General features: G+C 46.6%; 1 protein-coding gene across 4 annotated transcripts in view; it reads left to right on the forward strand.

The window, feature by feature from the left end:
• MAP3K3 (mitogen-activated protein kinase kinase kinase 3) overlaps nt 1-15860 on the forward strand; it is a 121530-nt gene that overhangs the window by 30563 nt on the left and 75107 nt on the right. For all 4 annotated transcript variants that reach the window (XR_009552887.1, XM_060202541.1, XM_060202540.1 and 1 more), the window contains exons 3-5: nt 4243-4283; nt 10444-10543; nt 13940-14053. Coding sequence is in view for 3 of the 4 variants with exons in the window: in XM_060202541.1 (XP_060058524.1) it covers nt 4243-4283; nt 10444-10543; nt 13940-14053 (255 nt within the window). In the remaining variant the exon portion in view is untranslated. The remainder of the gene's footprint in view (nt 1-4242; nt 4284-10443; nt 10544-13939; nt 14054-15860) is intronic.

Below are 15860 nucleotides of genomic sequence, written 5' to 3' on the forward strand. Positions count from 1 at the left end.
CAGGTTGCGACGTCACCATTAGTCCTCTTATGGTCACCTTTCCACCTTCTCTACAAGTTTCAAAAGGATCACAAAAGATTCTTTAATCATTTCCTTCTTTTTATTCTCCCATGAAACGTCTTTTGGTTCTTCCCCTGGGGTAGGTAGGGCAGACAGATAATGGTTATGCAGAAAGACTTCCTTCCATCTGTGAGTAAAATACATCTTTTGCCTGTGTGATGTTTATGATGTAGTATAACTGGAGGGTAGCTAAAAACGAAGCATTCAGGGTTCAGATCCCGGCTCCTTCCTGAGGAATTTATTGAATCTCATAACTTGGTTTCTTTCTGTCTTTCTTAGATTTTATTTTTCATGAAGAAGATAGGAGAAAGAAAGAGCCAGACATCACTCTGGTGCATGTGCTGCTGGAGATTGAATTCAGGACCTCATGCTCGAGAGTCCAGTGCTTTATCTACTGTGCCACCTTCCAGACTACTAACTTGGTTTCTTCTGTAGAATAGGGATAGTACCTATTGTCAGGATTAATTCAATGTATATAAATGGAATTAGAGCAAGGCTTAATACACAGTAAATACTCAGTGACTGTCAGATATTATTATCATTATTGTTATTGTAGATGGAGAGAGAAAATGAAAGAGAACACAGCACCACACTTTCCTTATGTGGTAGGGACCACTTTGGGACCTGGATCAAAGTGAGCTGCTTCATTGGCCCTCGTGAACAAAATGATCCATGTTATGTTGAAGAATGAGAAGTCAATACCAGGCTATATTTTCAATTGCTAAGCCTTTTCCCCCCAGGGTAGCATTGCTTGCCACTGTTTATTGTATGGACTTTTCAGGGAAACAAAAGTCTTTGAGCCCGAACTTTCTTTCACTCTGTCTCACCCTCTCTCTTTTAGTATTTTATTTATTTCATTTTTATAAGACAGATAGACACCAAAACCCTGCTCAGTTCTGGCTGATAGTGGTGCAGGGGATTGAACCTGGGACCTCAGATCCTCAGGCAGGAGTCTTTTGCAGAACCACTATGCTGTCTCCTCGGCCCAAGCCTCAACTTTCTTGACTTTAAAAAAAAAATATATATATATTTTAAATATTTTATTTATTCCCTTTTGTTGCCCTTGTTTTATTGTTGTAGCTGTTGTTGTTATTGATGTTGTTGTTGTTGGATAGGACAAATGGAGAGAAATGGAGAGAGACAGGGAAGACAGAGAGGGGGAGAGAAAGACAGACACCTGCAGACCTGTTTCACCGCCTGTGAAGCGACTCCCCTGCAGGTGGGGAGCCGGGGTTCGAACCGGGATCCTTATGCCGGTCCTTGTGCTTTGTGCCACCTGCGCTTAACCTGCTGCACTACTGCCCTACTCCCTAAAATGTCTTTATTGAGGCGTTAATGGTTTGCAGTTGACAGTAAAATACAATAGTTTGTACATGTATAACATTTCTTAAATATATATACTTTATTTTGGGCAGGGGTGACAACATAATGGTTATACAAAAAAACTTTCTTTTTTTAAAATTTAAAAAAATATATATATTTATTCATTTTCCCTTTTGTTGCCCTTATTGTTTTATTGTTGTTGTTATTGATGTCGTCGTTGTTGGATAGGACAGAGAGAAATGGAGAGAGGAGGGGAAGACAGAGAGGGGGAGAGAAAGACAGACACCTGCAGACCTGCTTCACCGCCTGTGAAGTGACTCCCCTGCAGGTGGGGAGCCGGGGTTCGAACCGGGATCCTTATGCCGGTCCTTGTGCTTTGCGCCACCTGCGCTTAACCCGCTGCGCTAGCGCTACAGCCCGACTCCCACAAAGAGACTTTCAAGCCTGAGGCTCCACAGTCCCAGGATCAATCCCCAGCACCACCAGAAGCCAGAGCCGAACAGTGTTCTGGTCTGCCTCTCTGTAACTTTCTCATAAAAATGAAATAATTAAAATATATTTGGAAAGAAAAGAAAACTTTAATATATGTATTGTTTGTTTTTTAAAATAGCTTTTTAAAAATATTTTTTAATTTTTTATTTATGTTGTTTATTTTGGATAGAGACAGAAATCTAAAGGGAAGAGAGATGGGGGAAGAGGGAGAATAAGAAAGAAAGATATACCTGCAACAGTGGCTCACCACTTCTAAATCGTCCTTCCTGTAGGTGGAGACTGGGGATTTGAACCTGGGTCCTTTTGCACTATAATGTGTGTACTCAACCAGGTGTGCCACCACCCAGCCACAATTTGTTTTAGTATAGTGCTATGGGGGGGGGGGGGCGGGGCTATACCAGAGTGCTGCTCAGCTCTGGCTCATGGTGGTGTGGGGGACTGAACCAGAGACTTTATAGCCTCAGGCATGAAAGTCTTTTTGCATAACCACAATGCTCTCTCCCCATCCCCACTTTCTTCTCTTGTGTTTGGGGGGGGGGGTAAGAGGTAGCTCAGTGGATAGAGCACAGGACTTGCATGTGTGGCACCCCAGGTTTGATCCCTAGTGCCTTATATGCTGGTATGGTGCACTTAGTTTATCTCTTTCCTATAAAATAAACGAATATTTAAAATTAATTATTTAAAAAACAAAAGTAGGGATCGGGTGGTCACACACTTGGTTGAGTACACACATTACCATTTGCAAGAACCTGAGTTCAAGCCCCCAATTTCCACCTGCAAGGGAAGCTTCAGGAGTAGTGAAGCAGGGCTGCTGGTGTCTCTCTGTCTCTTTCTCTCACTACCCCTCCCTTCTCAATTTCTCTCTACTCTATAAAATAAAAAGGAACAACCCAGCATAGTGGGTTAAATGCACTTGGTGTAAAGCGCAAGGACCGGCACGAGGATCCCGGTTCAAGCCCCCAGCTCCCCACCTGCAGGGGAGTCGCTTCACAGGCGGTGAAGCAGGTCTGCAGGTGTCTGTCTTTCTCTCCCCCTCTCTGTCTTCCCCTCCTCTCTCCATTTCTCTCTGTCCTATCCAATAACAATAACAAGGGCAACAAAAATAAGAAAAAATGGCTTCTAGGAGCAGTGGATTCATAGTGCAGGCACTGAGCCCCAGTGATAACCCTGGAAGCAAAAAAAAAGGGGGGGTCGGGCAGTGGCGCAGCGGGTTAAGCGCAGGTGGCGCAAAGCGCAAGGACCGGCATAAGGATCCTGGTTCGAGCCCCTGGCTCCCCACCTGCAGAGGATTCGCTTCACAGGCAGTGAAGCAGGTCTGCAGGTGTCTATCTTTCTCTCCCCCTCTCTGTCTTCCCCTCCCCATTTCTCTCTGTCTATCCAACAACGAACGGCATCAACAATAACAATAATAACCACAACAAGGCTACAACAACAAGGGCAACAAAAGGAGAAAAATGGCCTCCAGGAGCAGTGGATTCATGGTGCAGGCACCGAGCCCCAGAAATAACCCTGGAGGCAAAAAAAAAAAAATTAGAAATAAAAGTAAAATTGGAGAAGCAATGACAGAAGCCAGACCTTCTACCTTCTGCATCCCACAATGACCCTGGGTCCATGCTCCCAGAGGGATAGAGAATGGGAAAGCTATCAGGGGAGGGGGTGGGATATGGAGATTGGGTGGGAATTGTGTGGAATTGTACCCCTCCTACCCTATGGTTTTGTTAATTAATACTTTCTTAAATAAATTTTTAAAAAAAGTAAAATTATAGCCTAGAGTATTCTTAAATTTTAAGTCATAGTGAATAATATATAACTAATTCAGTGATTGTCAAGGTGTGGCCTGGGAGAATGGAATGTAGTTTAAGAAACTAGTAACTAGGGGAGTCGGGTGGTAGCACAGCGGGTTAAGCGCACGTGGTGCCAAGCGCACGTGGTGCCAAGCGCAAGGACCGGCGTAAGGACCCCAGTTCGAGCCCCCGGCTGCCCACCTGCAGGGGAGTCGCTTCACAGGCGGTGAAGCAGGTCTGCAGGTGTCTTCCTTGTCTTCCGCATCTCTCTCGATTTCTCTCTGTCCTATACAACAATAAACAACAAAACAACAACAACAAAAGGGGCAAGAAAAGGGAATAAATAAATGTAAGAAAAAAAAAGAAACTAGTAACTTGTAGGAAGTTACTTTCTCAGGGTGTCTCTGCAAGCAGAACTATTCTTGTAACTCGGACAGAAAAGGCCTGCCTGTTAGAGCGGGGGGGTGGGGGGACAGCAACCGCCAGCGATGCTGCCGGAGCCACTGCGGGGACTCAGCTTCCCTGGGAAGGCGAGGGGACATATGCCGGAGAACTCTCTAACTGTCTGTCATTCCTTTGGCAGAGTGACGTCCGAATCAAGTTTGAGCACAACGGGGAGAGGCGGTAAGTCAGCCTTCCGGTGGCTCGGCGATTCTGTTTGCGTGTGCTCCGGTTCTCAGACCATCTCAGTTTTATTCTGTTAGGGAAGTAAAAGTAATGTTACAAAACCCTCTGTCCTGTTCTCCATTTTTACTGTCTGTCTGTATATATTCACTTAAAAATTTTTTTAGACTTACTGGGGGGTGGGGGGGAGACCAGAGCATCACTCTAGCACATGTGATGCCAGAGACTGAATCTGTTTGAGAGTCCAGGGCTTGAATCTGCTGCCCATCTCCTGGACCACTTGTGGCTTTGTGTTTGTAGGAAGTTAAGGTGGGTTTCAAATGGGAAAAATGTGACTGTGCTTCATGTCTCAAGTTGTTGAGGAAAAAGCTTTCAAAGAAATAGAAGTTGTAAAAGGAAAGGCTCTAGTTGCAGATGATATTTGAAACTTTTGTGAGGCATATATGCTGCTAAGAGCCAGTTGCAAAAATAGAGGGCATATCTTTTTAAATTAAATTTTATTTATTTTGTATAGAAAAAGGGAGAAATTGAGAGAGGAGAGGGAGATAAAGAGGGAGAGGTGCACGCGCAGACCTGCTTCATCACTCAGGAAGTGGCTTGAACCCAGGTCCTTGTGCACTGTGATGTGTGTGCTTACCTGGTGCGCCACCCAGCCCGAGGGCGCAGCCTCTGCTCAGTGGTATAGCTGCCTTTCACTGCCTGTTGCCACTCCTGCCATTGTCAACCACCCCCAGCCTACCCCTAGCCTTCACGCATTTGGGGCGGCGGAGTTACGTTCCTCCTGCATTAGGAGCACCCCAGGGCCCGTGGCACCTTGCCCACTCCACTGCCAGCTGCCTGCTGCTGGGAGCCTACATTCACTTGGGAGCTGGCACCAGATGGCATCTACGGCTGCCGTTCTCTCAAGCCTGCCAGGTTTACAGACTTCCGGAGGCAAACACTGTTCCAGGGCTGTTCTGGACCAGAAGGGGAGGGCCTTCGGAGTCGTCCGCAGCAGGGAGCTTAGGCTGGCACTTCTCTGCCGCTGCGTTGCACACAGTTGACCTGCCTGGGCATGGAGCATGGCCAAACGGGAGCAGCCGACAGCTATCAGAACTAGATACGAAGTCAGAAGCCCAATTGTGCTGGAAGCTAATTATGCAGTTCTGCTCTCCGGCCCCTCTTCGCACCGAGGTGTGTGCAGTTACCGTGAGCAGACGGACACTGGAAAGTGTATGTGTTCAGTTTCCAACAGGCTGCCAGACGGAAGCCACAGATGTCTAAGTGGCCAGGCAGGAACGGCCCTTTGAAGCCCTAAGCAGCAGAGCATCTTCTCACGGAGCTACTTCCGGGAGGCAAGGTGGCAGTTCTGTGCCGTGTGTGCAGTTGGGGGCTGTAGCAAGTTGATGCAGGGAAGCCAAGTTCAGCTCCTCTGTGCCAGGCGAAGCTCATGTCCTGAGATTTTATAGAGAACGTTACTGTGGGCTCTCTGCTCTTTACAGGGGATATAAAGATCTTTGAGCTTAAAGAGCAATTAAATAGGGGGCCGGGCAGTAGCACAGCAGATTAAGTGCACGTGGCTCAAAGCACAAGGACCGGCTCAAGGATCCCAGTTCGAGCCCCCAGCTCCCCACCTGTACTTGTGAGGCGGGTCACCTCACAAGCAGTGCAGTAGGTCTGCAGGTGTCTGTCTTTTTCTCCCCCTCTCTGTCTTTCCCTCCTCTCTCCATTTCTCTCTGTCCTATCCAACAATGACAGCAATAACAACAACAACAGTAATAGCAAAAACAATGATTAAACAACAAGGACAACAAGAGGGAAAAAATAGCCTCCAGGATGTGGTCCAGGAAGTGGAGCAGCAGATAAAGCATTAGACTCTCAAGCATGAGGTCCCCAGTTCAGTCCCTGGCAGCACATGTACCAGAGTGATGCCTGGTCCTTTCGCTCTTTCCTCCTATCTTTCTCATTAATAAATAAAATCTTAAAAAAAAAAAAAACTCCAGGAGCAGTGGATTCGTAGTATAGGCACCGAACCCCAGTGATAACTCTGGAAGCAAAAAATAAATAAATAGGGAATCAGGTTAAGCAAACGTGATGCGAAGTACAAGGACCGGCATAAGCCCCTGGCTCCCCACCTGCAGGGGAGTCACTTCACAGGCGGTGAAGCAGGTCTGCAGGTGTCTGTCTGTCTCTTCCCCTCTCTGTCTTCCCCTCCTCTCTCCATTTCTCTCTGTCTTATCCAACAACAACAACGTCAACAACAACAATAAAAACAAGGACAACAAAAGGGAAAATAAATAAATAATAAAATAAATGAATAAAATAAAGAGGAAAAAAGTAAGTAGTGGCCTTCTCCACTCATCTGTGCCAGGTGTCCTTTATGGGAAGGGGACTGACTTTCTCTCCTCTTTGAAAGGGTAGGGACCAGACTTCTAACCCTGCTCCCCTTTTGCCCCAGAAGAGGGTCAGAGATTAAGATCTCCTTTCTGTTGGGAACCTTGGCATCTAGACACTGATGGGGACATTAAGCCCAGAAGAAAGACTTTAATGCCCTGATCTACGAACATGCTGTCAATAGTGTGATGGCTACAGCTTGCATCTTGACTCTCCTGAAGTCCTGGTTCTGATCTGACTAGACTTCAAGCTGTTCTTTGGGTTTGTGAATGCCTCAGCACCAGGCCAAATACAGGAGACTTCGTCTCCAAGCGTGGCCCTTTTCCACCGCCTTGTGGACCCTGAGTGAACCGAGTCCTGATGAGAGGGGAATGATTTGCTTCAAAGACTTCTTTTTTACCTCCAGCATCCCTGTATTGAAGACCTTTTGATTTACAGGATTGTTGCTGCCACAGGCACACAGTACCACCTCTCCACAAGATAGGTAGATTCACTAGATGAAAGGGCCCAGGGAGATAGTGTAGCAAAGCCCCAGAGCTCCCAGGTTCAACCCCCAGCACCGCCATATGCCAGAGCTGAGCACACAGGCTCTCTCCTGAAAATAAAATAAACACACACACACACACATATCTTTAATATTTTTCCTTTTTTATATTTTTTATTTACTATTGGGTAGAGATAAAAATTGGGAGGGGTAAAGATAGAGAGGGAAAGAGACAGAGAGACACCTGCAGCCCTGCTTCACTGCTCCCTGCAGGGTGAAGCTTCTCTCCCCCCCCCCCCCCCGCAGGTGGGGAGTGGGGGCCGGAACCCAGGTCCTTGTGTGCTGTCATGTGTACTTTGCCAGGACTGTGACACAGCTTTGAGCCCCAGCAGCCTGTGAGAGGCCCACAACACGGGCAGCTGCACAGAGAGAGGAGCAGTGCTGTGGTGCCAGCCCTCTCTCTGAAGGAAACGCCACAGCATGTTCATCTCCTGTGGTGTTAAGGTTTGTGCGAGGGAAAGATGATGGGCCTTAGTCATGTCCAGTCAGTGCCATCTGGTAGAAGTTTCTGTGGTGTCCAGTAGGTGTGTGATTGATGGCCCTGAGGGTCCGAGTTTTAACTTACCCGAAATTCATTAGACACATGTCACTAATGGCTGCACATTGAGTAGCATAGTTCAGTGATAAAGGCTTTTATATTGTCCACTGATTCGAGCCAGCTTGTCACAGAAAAACATTTAAAAAGTGATGTGGTCAGAGTCCATTAAAATCCAGTGACTTAGATCGCTTCTTCCTGTGGTTAAGACTTCCCAGTCTGGGGGAACAGGGACAGTTTGAAAGAGCCACACACTCCTCGCTGTGGAGAAGAACGGGGACTGTAACGGCTCTAGAGCTTAGTAGAGTTGTTTCACCACGTGGTGATCAGAGTCTGTCCAGCCAAGGCAGAAGCCAGGGAGCGTCTTCCAGAGAGCGTCTTCTGTGTGCACGGGATGGTGCCTCAGAGCCTCTGCCTGCTGCTTTTCCATCGGTTGTCTTGATCTCACGGACTTTTGCAAGTACTTCAAGGTTTCTTCTGTTTAGCTGTTAATGTAGTATTTTCCCACCAGAAGTCTAAATCCTTGTTTTCAAATCTGTCTTCTTCCATTTTTGCCTTAAATTAAAAAAAAAAAAAAATCTCTTTGCCACCAGGATTATCTCTGGGCTGTAGCAACCTTCCCCGACACCATTCCTCTAGATAGAGGGTATGTATGAGACAGAAATGGAGAGAGATTGAGAGAGCCCAGGAACACCCCCACCCCCCACCCCCCAGACCCCCGCACCGCACCACTGCACTGCCAGCATAGACTTCCTGCTGATGCCCCATGGATTAGCCTGGGACTAATGGTGGTGTGTGTGCTCTGCCAGCTGGGGCCGGCCACCTGCTGGTCAACCCCCCTCGTGTTTTGTTTTCTGAAGAGTTCTTCCCTGGGGGCAGGGAAGGAGGAAGTGAGAGGTCAGAGCACTGCTCTGGTGGTGTATGCAGTGCTGGGCATCAGACTTGGGGTTTTAGGGGTGCAGGGCCTGTGTTTACCCACAGCCATTTCCCTAGGCACTTATCTCAGATTTTATATCATACTTAAAAATTCTTCCTATTTTTAACATTTTAATCTTACATTTTCTTTTTTTTTTTTTTTTTTACATTTTAAGAGAGTCTCTCTCCCTCTCCCTCTTTCTCTTTCTCTTTTGGATAGGACAGAGAGAAATCAAGAGAGGATGGGAAGACAGGTAGACACATGCAGACCTGCTTCACCACTCATGAAGCGTCGCCCCCTGCAGGTGGGGAGCCTGGGGTTCCAACCAGGATTCTTCAGCTGGTCCTTGCACTTCGTGCCATGTGCGCTTAATCCGCTTCGCTACCACCCTACTCCCTTAATCTTGCATTTTCAGATGTGTGTAGAATATATACATGAGCTTCTGACGTCTTCTATTTGATTTTTTTGCTTATTATTACTTATTTATTATCATGTTTATTGATTGGCTAGAGACAGCCAGAAATTGAGAGGGAGGGAGGGAGAGATAGAGAGGGAGAGAGACAGAGAGACACCTGCAGCCCTGCGTTATTACTCGTGAAGCTTTCTCCCTGCAGGTGGGGACCGGGGGCTCAAACTCGGGTCCTTGCGCACTGTAATATGTGCTCAGCCAGGTGCACCACCACCCAGCCCCTGTTATTATTATTTTTAATGTGGCACTGGGCCTTGCACATAAACGATACCACCATTCCCAGACCAACTTGGAAAAAATCGGTTGAGTTATTAATGACAGCAGAGAGAGGCAAGAGAAAGCCACGGCATCAGCCTGGCACACTGGTGCCAAGGGTTAAACTCAGGGCCTCGTGCCGTAAGTCTAGCACTGTCGTCACTCTGCTACTTCCCAGACTACATTGGCCAACTTCAACTTTTCACTCATTTTTTTAAAAATTTATTTTAGTGATAAGAGATTAACTGAGTGACACACACAGAGATTTGACACAACGGCACTACCATCTGTGGAACTTTCTTTTTTCCTTTCTTTTTTAGTTTATCCTTTATTTATTGAATAGAGACAGCCAGAAATCAAGAGGAAGGGAGAGGGAGAGAGACAGACACTGCAGCCCTGCTCCACCACTCAAAAAGCTTCCCCCTGCAGGTGGGGGGACCTGCAGCCTGGATCCTTGTGCACCGTAATGTGCGCTCAGCCAGGCGTGTCACCACTCAGTCTCCCGTCAGTGGAACCTTCTGGTACCATTTGCAGTGTTCCCTTGTGGTTCTGGGGTTCAAACTCAGGGCCTCATGCAGTGCAATAGGGGGTTTGCAGTTGAGCCATTTAGGAGTTAAGGCTATGTTTGCACGACTGATGCTTCAGTCTCCGTGTTCCTGATGAAACAGTCTAGACTTCTGCAGCCTGCTATGACACTATATTGACAGAAAGAGCCAAGCACAACCGTGGTTGGGATTGAACTACGCTTATGGGAACTACTGGAAAACCTGGGAGGTGTTTGGAGAAGTGAAACATGAAGAAGAGGTATAGGAAGGTAGACTGACAGAGGAATGGGAATCCTATGTTGAGAAGCAAGCTCTCTCTCAGAAACCATAACTTTCAGAAAGTCTACGTATCTGTTAATATGAGCGGAGTAGGGAGAGCCTGAGTGTGATCTGGTACATTCAGTTCTGGGGCTGGGATTTGAGGCCTCAGCTTTGCGTGTCTAATACTCTGCAAAGCCAACTCAGAGCTTTCTGAGCTCATATTAAAAGGTAAGTAAGTAACCACACTTCCTGTTCCTTCCAGAATTATAGCATTTGGCCGACCTGTGAGGTATGAAGATGTGGAACTTAAGGTGACAACGGTATTTGGGCAGCCCCTTGATCTGCACTACATGAACAATGAGGTAAGAAAGTCGGCACACCTGGTTGAGTGCACACATTGCAGCACGCAAGGACCCAGGTTCAAGCCCTTGTCTCCCCCTACAGGGAGGGGAGTGCTTTGTGAGCGGTGAAAGAGTGCTGCAGGCGTCTCCCTCCCTCCCTGCCCCCATCTCAACTTATGTCTGTCTCTGTCTAAAACAAAGTCGCAATAGTAGCGGAAAAGAGAGTGGATGGAGGTGTGGAGATGACGGGTAGCTTTGCTTTTTACCTAGCTGGGGACTTCGCAGTTTGTCCTTACTGTGACCTGTGGTTGTCTGCTTTCTAGAGTTCCTGTCCCCTCCTCTTTCCCCCTCGTAGTTGGACCCCTAGTTGGACCCGGCATGTGCAGTGACTGCTCCTGGGCCACTCACCTTCAGGGCGGAGGAAGACACCCCGCAGAGTGTCCCCTGCTGCTGTTGGCTGGGCACCGAATAGGCCGTGTGCATGGCAAGGCGGGCGCCCTACTCAGTGAGCTATCTCTCTGCCACATTTTTTTTCATGATAAAGAATCCTTTTACTTAGCTCCACTAATTTTGGAATATCTGTTTTGTTTTGTTTTCCTACATGGAAAATTACATGGCTATTTCCATTATCCCTACCCATTCGGTGCAGGTAGCACTCATGCTATATGATGTATCAGGACCAAGCTTATATTGTCTCCTTTACTTTTTATTTTATACCAGACACTGCTCGGCTTATGATGGTGTGGGGGATTATTGAACCTGAGACTCAGAGCTTCAGGCATGAGAGTCTCTTTGCATCATCATTATGCTGTTTCCCCTGCCTTCTTTCCTTCCATTTTGTAGGTTGCCTTTTTCTTTCCAGTCTAGTATTGAGCAGAAACAGGGACTATAGTGGGGACTAAACTCTCAGGAGTTTAAGAAGAGTTAAAGAAATCAGTGGAGTATGTTCTAACATTGGAGACAAGCTAAAATCTGGAATTCAACTCTAAAAGAATTCACCACCAATTTTAGAAAGTCCTGGAGGGGGTCAGGCAGTAGCACAGTGGGTTAAACACACAAGGTGTAAAGCGCAAGGACCGTCATAAGGATCCCGGTTCGAGCCCCTGGTTCCCCACCTGCACAGGGGAGTCACTTAACAAACAGTGAAGCAGGTCTGCAGGTGTCTGTCTTTCTCTTCCCCCTCTGCCTTCCCCTCCTCCCTCCATTTCTCTCTGTCCTATTCAACAACAATGACATCAATAACAACAACAATAATAACTACAACAATATTATAACATGCACCAGTATTCCATTGCTTTTAATTCCTTAATATGCGAACACTCTACATGTGTGCCCACTCGCCTGCTGGTGACCACGTGCTTCCACTTTCTGACTGTCGTGAGTGACACCGCTCCTACGAGGATCTGCGCCACTCGGTTATCTGGAGATGGCACCTGCTGTGGAGTCGTGTGCCCATGTTTGACTTTCCTGTAGCAGCTGTGCCATTTTTACATTTCTATTAGCAAGGTTTGAGGGCTACAGTTTCCCCACATTGCACCAACACTTATTATTTCCTTCCTTCCTTCCTTTTTTAAAATTATAGCCATCCTAGCAGGTATGAAGATTTTCTTTAATTTTTTATGATTATATTTTAACCAGAGCCCTGCTCAGCTCTGGTTGATGGTGGTGCAGGGAATTGAACCTGGAACCTTGGAGCCTCAGGCTTGAGAGTCTCCTTGTATAATGAATATGCTATCTCACCTACCCTGTGAAAGTCTTTTAAAGACATGCTTGGGAGTTGGGCATAGCGCAGCAGGTTAAGCACAGGTGGCGCAAAGCTCAAGGACCAGCGTAAGGATCCCGGTTCGAGCCCCCGACTCCCCACCTGCAGGGGAGTCGCTTCACAGGTGGTGAAGCAGGTCTGCAGGTGTCTGTCTTTCTCTCCACCTCTCTGTCTTCCCCTCCTCTCTCCATTTCTCTCTGTCTTATCAACAACAATGACAGCAATAACAACAACAATGATAAACAACAAGGGCAACAAAAGGGAAAATAAATAAATAAATATTAAAAATATGCTTTTATAGTGGTGGGGGAGAGAGGAAGGACAAGAGAGAGTGAGAAAGACACAGAGCAGCATCACTCTAGCATATGCAGCTCGGGGATTGGACTACAGACTTCACATATGCAAGACCTGTTCTCGGCGGCTGCGGTGCTGCCTTCTCGACCACTGATGATATTTTTTAAAGATGACTGTTAGTATGAATATGTTAGAACACAGTACTGGTGTGCTATATAGTATGAATGAAATGGAAAAAATGGGGGCAAAAAGAAACTAGAATCAAGATTGTAGGAAACTGAATTGGATATGTGTGGATTGAACTTGTCTATGTGAAGTGATCAGCGCACCTGGTTGAGTACACACACTACAGCGCACAAGGACCCAGGTTCAAACCCTAGTCCCCACCTGCAGGGAGAAAGCTTTGCGAGCAGTGAAGCAGGGCTGCAGGTGTCTCTCTGTCTCTCTCCCTCTCCATCTCCCCCTTCCTTCTCAGTTTCTCTCTGTCTCTATCTAATAAATAAATAAAATATATCAAAGCCTTTTCCTTTAAAAAAAAAAAAAAAGAAAGGCAAATTTGTGAAGTAGACTCGATTGCCTAGGAGGACAGGTGGAAAGAGGAAATGACTAATGGGAACTCTTTGTTTTGGAATGATGGAAAAGTTTTTGAATTATGCTATGACTGAGAAAAATAACTACATTGGAAGAGTACAAGACATGCTTAAGGCAGATTGACTCCTTGGTGCCGTGTATACTGGAGTTCTCTCTGTTCTCTCTCTCTCTCTCTCTCTCTCTCTCTCTCTCTCTCATAGAAAAAGAAAGAACTAGGGGGACTGGGTGGTAGTACAGCAGGTTAAGCACAAAGCATAAGGGCGCACAAGGATCCCAGTTTGAGCCCCAAGCTCCCCACCTGCAGAGGGGTCACTTCACAAGCGGTGAAGCATGTCTGCAGGTGTCTATCTTTCTCTCTCCTTCTCTGTCTTCCCTCCTCTCTTGATGTCTCTGCCATATCTTAACTATAACAACAACGATAAACAAGGGCAGCAAAATAGAAAAATAGCCTCCAGGAGCAGTGGATTTGTAGTGCAGGCGCTGAATCCCAGCAGTAACCCTGGAGGCAAAAAAATATATAAAATGAATTGTGGCAGTGTTTTTACAACCTGTTAATTTACTAAAAATACTGAATTTTCTTTAGAAAAGAAAATATTTCTGTAGCTTCAGTTAGGTCTTCTGAGAATTCCATGTATTCAGGGGAAATGATTTTTCTCCAAATCGATTTTATTTTTTTTATCTTCCTTTGTTTATTTTTTGCAAACTAAAGTTACTTTTGCAAAGTGGAGGCAGACTTTGCTTTTGTTTGCTGTTTGTGCCCGGTGTCATAGCTCTCCATCCTGCTGAAGAACCAAGGTGATCTTGACCAAGCGGTCGGCATTCTGGACAGAAGCTCCAGCATGAAGAGCCTGCGAATACTGCTACTGCCCCAGGACAGGAGCCAGGTCAGTGTCTTGCCACTGCCTCTTGTCTGAGGTTATCAGCGAACTCACTTTGCTTCCCTGACAGAATCTTGTGTTTGTTAGCCACTGCTAAATTGAGAACATAAATAGTGGGTGGGGGAAGATAGCATAATGGTTATACAGAGACTCTCAGGCCTGAGGCTCCAAAGTTTCAGGCTCAATCACCCACATCACCATAAGCCAGAGCGAATCAGTGCTCTGTTAAAAAATAAAATTCAGGGAGTCGGGCTGTATGTAGCGCAGCGGGTTAAGCGCAGGTGGCGCTAAGCACAAGGACCCGCGTAAGGCTCCTGGTTCGAGGCCTGGCTCCCCACCTGCAGGGGAGTCGCTTCACAGGCAGTGAAGCAGGTCTGCAGGTGTCTGTCTTTCTCTCCCCCTCTCTGTCTTCCCCTCCTCTCTCCATTTCTCTCTGTCCTGTCCAACAACGACAACATCAATAACAACACCTGTGAAGCAACTCCCCTGCAGGTGGGGAGCTGGGGGCTCAAACCAGGATCCTTACGCCACTATTTCTTTTTCTAAGGATGCTTGTGGGGGAAGCTGACTGATTAGGGGAGACACACAAAAAACACAGTTAAAAAGCCTAAGAACAAAGAGGCAGAGAGACCACAGCCCCACTGCACTATCCACAGAGCTTCTCTTGGTGCTGTGGTGCCCCCATACGGAACTGGCATGCAGACCTAGGCCCCTTGCATGTGAGGGGAGTTCCCTACCAGATGAATTATCTCTTGGTGCCAAAAGAAGACATTTTTTAGAATTACAGAAATATTCATGTGTATAAGAATTGATCTTCTCTACCGCAGATGTGTCTTTTATTTTGGATATGTTCTGAGGGATATCCTGAAGTAAACTATGTGCCCTGTTACTTTGTTTCTCTGTTTGAGTCGTTGACCTCTTTACCGTACTTCCCATCGCCTATCATTTAAGATCCAGCTTCACTTGGCACCCAGAGTTGGTCACTGACTACCCTTGTTGTCAACTCCCAAGTCTGTTTACATTCACAGCGTGCTCTCCGCTCTGCAGTTCTTTTCTTCGGTAGACATGTCTGCAGACACCCTGGTGCTGAGATGATAAATCACACCCATGTATGAGCAGCCCCCGACACACTGGCTCTGTGGAGGGGCAGGACCTGTGCAGTGAGCTGGGTTCCAGCCCCCGGTCCTCACCTGTGGTGAAGCAGGTGTCTGTCTCTCTCCCTCTATCCCCCCACCCATGTCTATCTGTCCTATCAGAAAATAATAAATAATATAAAGTAATAAAATGGGAAAAAGGGTCACCAGGAGCGGTAGATTTGTAGTGTTGACACCAAGTCCCAGCAACTGGAGGCAAGAAAACAGACCCCACCAGCAGAGATTCTGCAGTGATTTGAGGTGTTGAAAGCCTCACAGACATTCTGGTGGGTGACAGACATTCTTTTTTCCCAGTTGGGAAGTTGTTTGTTGTGTAATTATTGACATAAGGTACAATTTCTCATTTCAGAACAGAGGTAGAGAGCATAATGGTTATGCAAAAAGATTTGTCATGCCTGAGGCTCTGAAGTCCCAGGTTCAATCCCCTGCACCACCATAAGCCAGACCTGAGTAGTGCTCTGGTAAAAAAAAAAAAAATAAGAAGAAGAATTTCTCATTTCACTGGGATAGATATCTACAAAACATTCTCACCACCACCACCACCCCCCCATTTGGGTCCTTTTCCACATCATATACAAGGGCCTGAAAGCCCACACACACACTGAAAAACAAAAAACTCAGAATTTCCAGAAGCTCACACGTGAGAAGATTGCATTCTA

The sequence above is a fragment of the Erinaceus europaeus genome, chromosome 12, assembly GCF_950295315.1.
Source record: "Erinaceus europaeus chromosome 12, mEriEur2.1, whole genome shotgun sequence".
Classification (NCBI taxonomy): Eukaryota; Metazoa; Chordata; class Mammalia; order Eulipotyphla; family Erinaceidae; genus Erinaceus; species Erinaceus europaeus.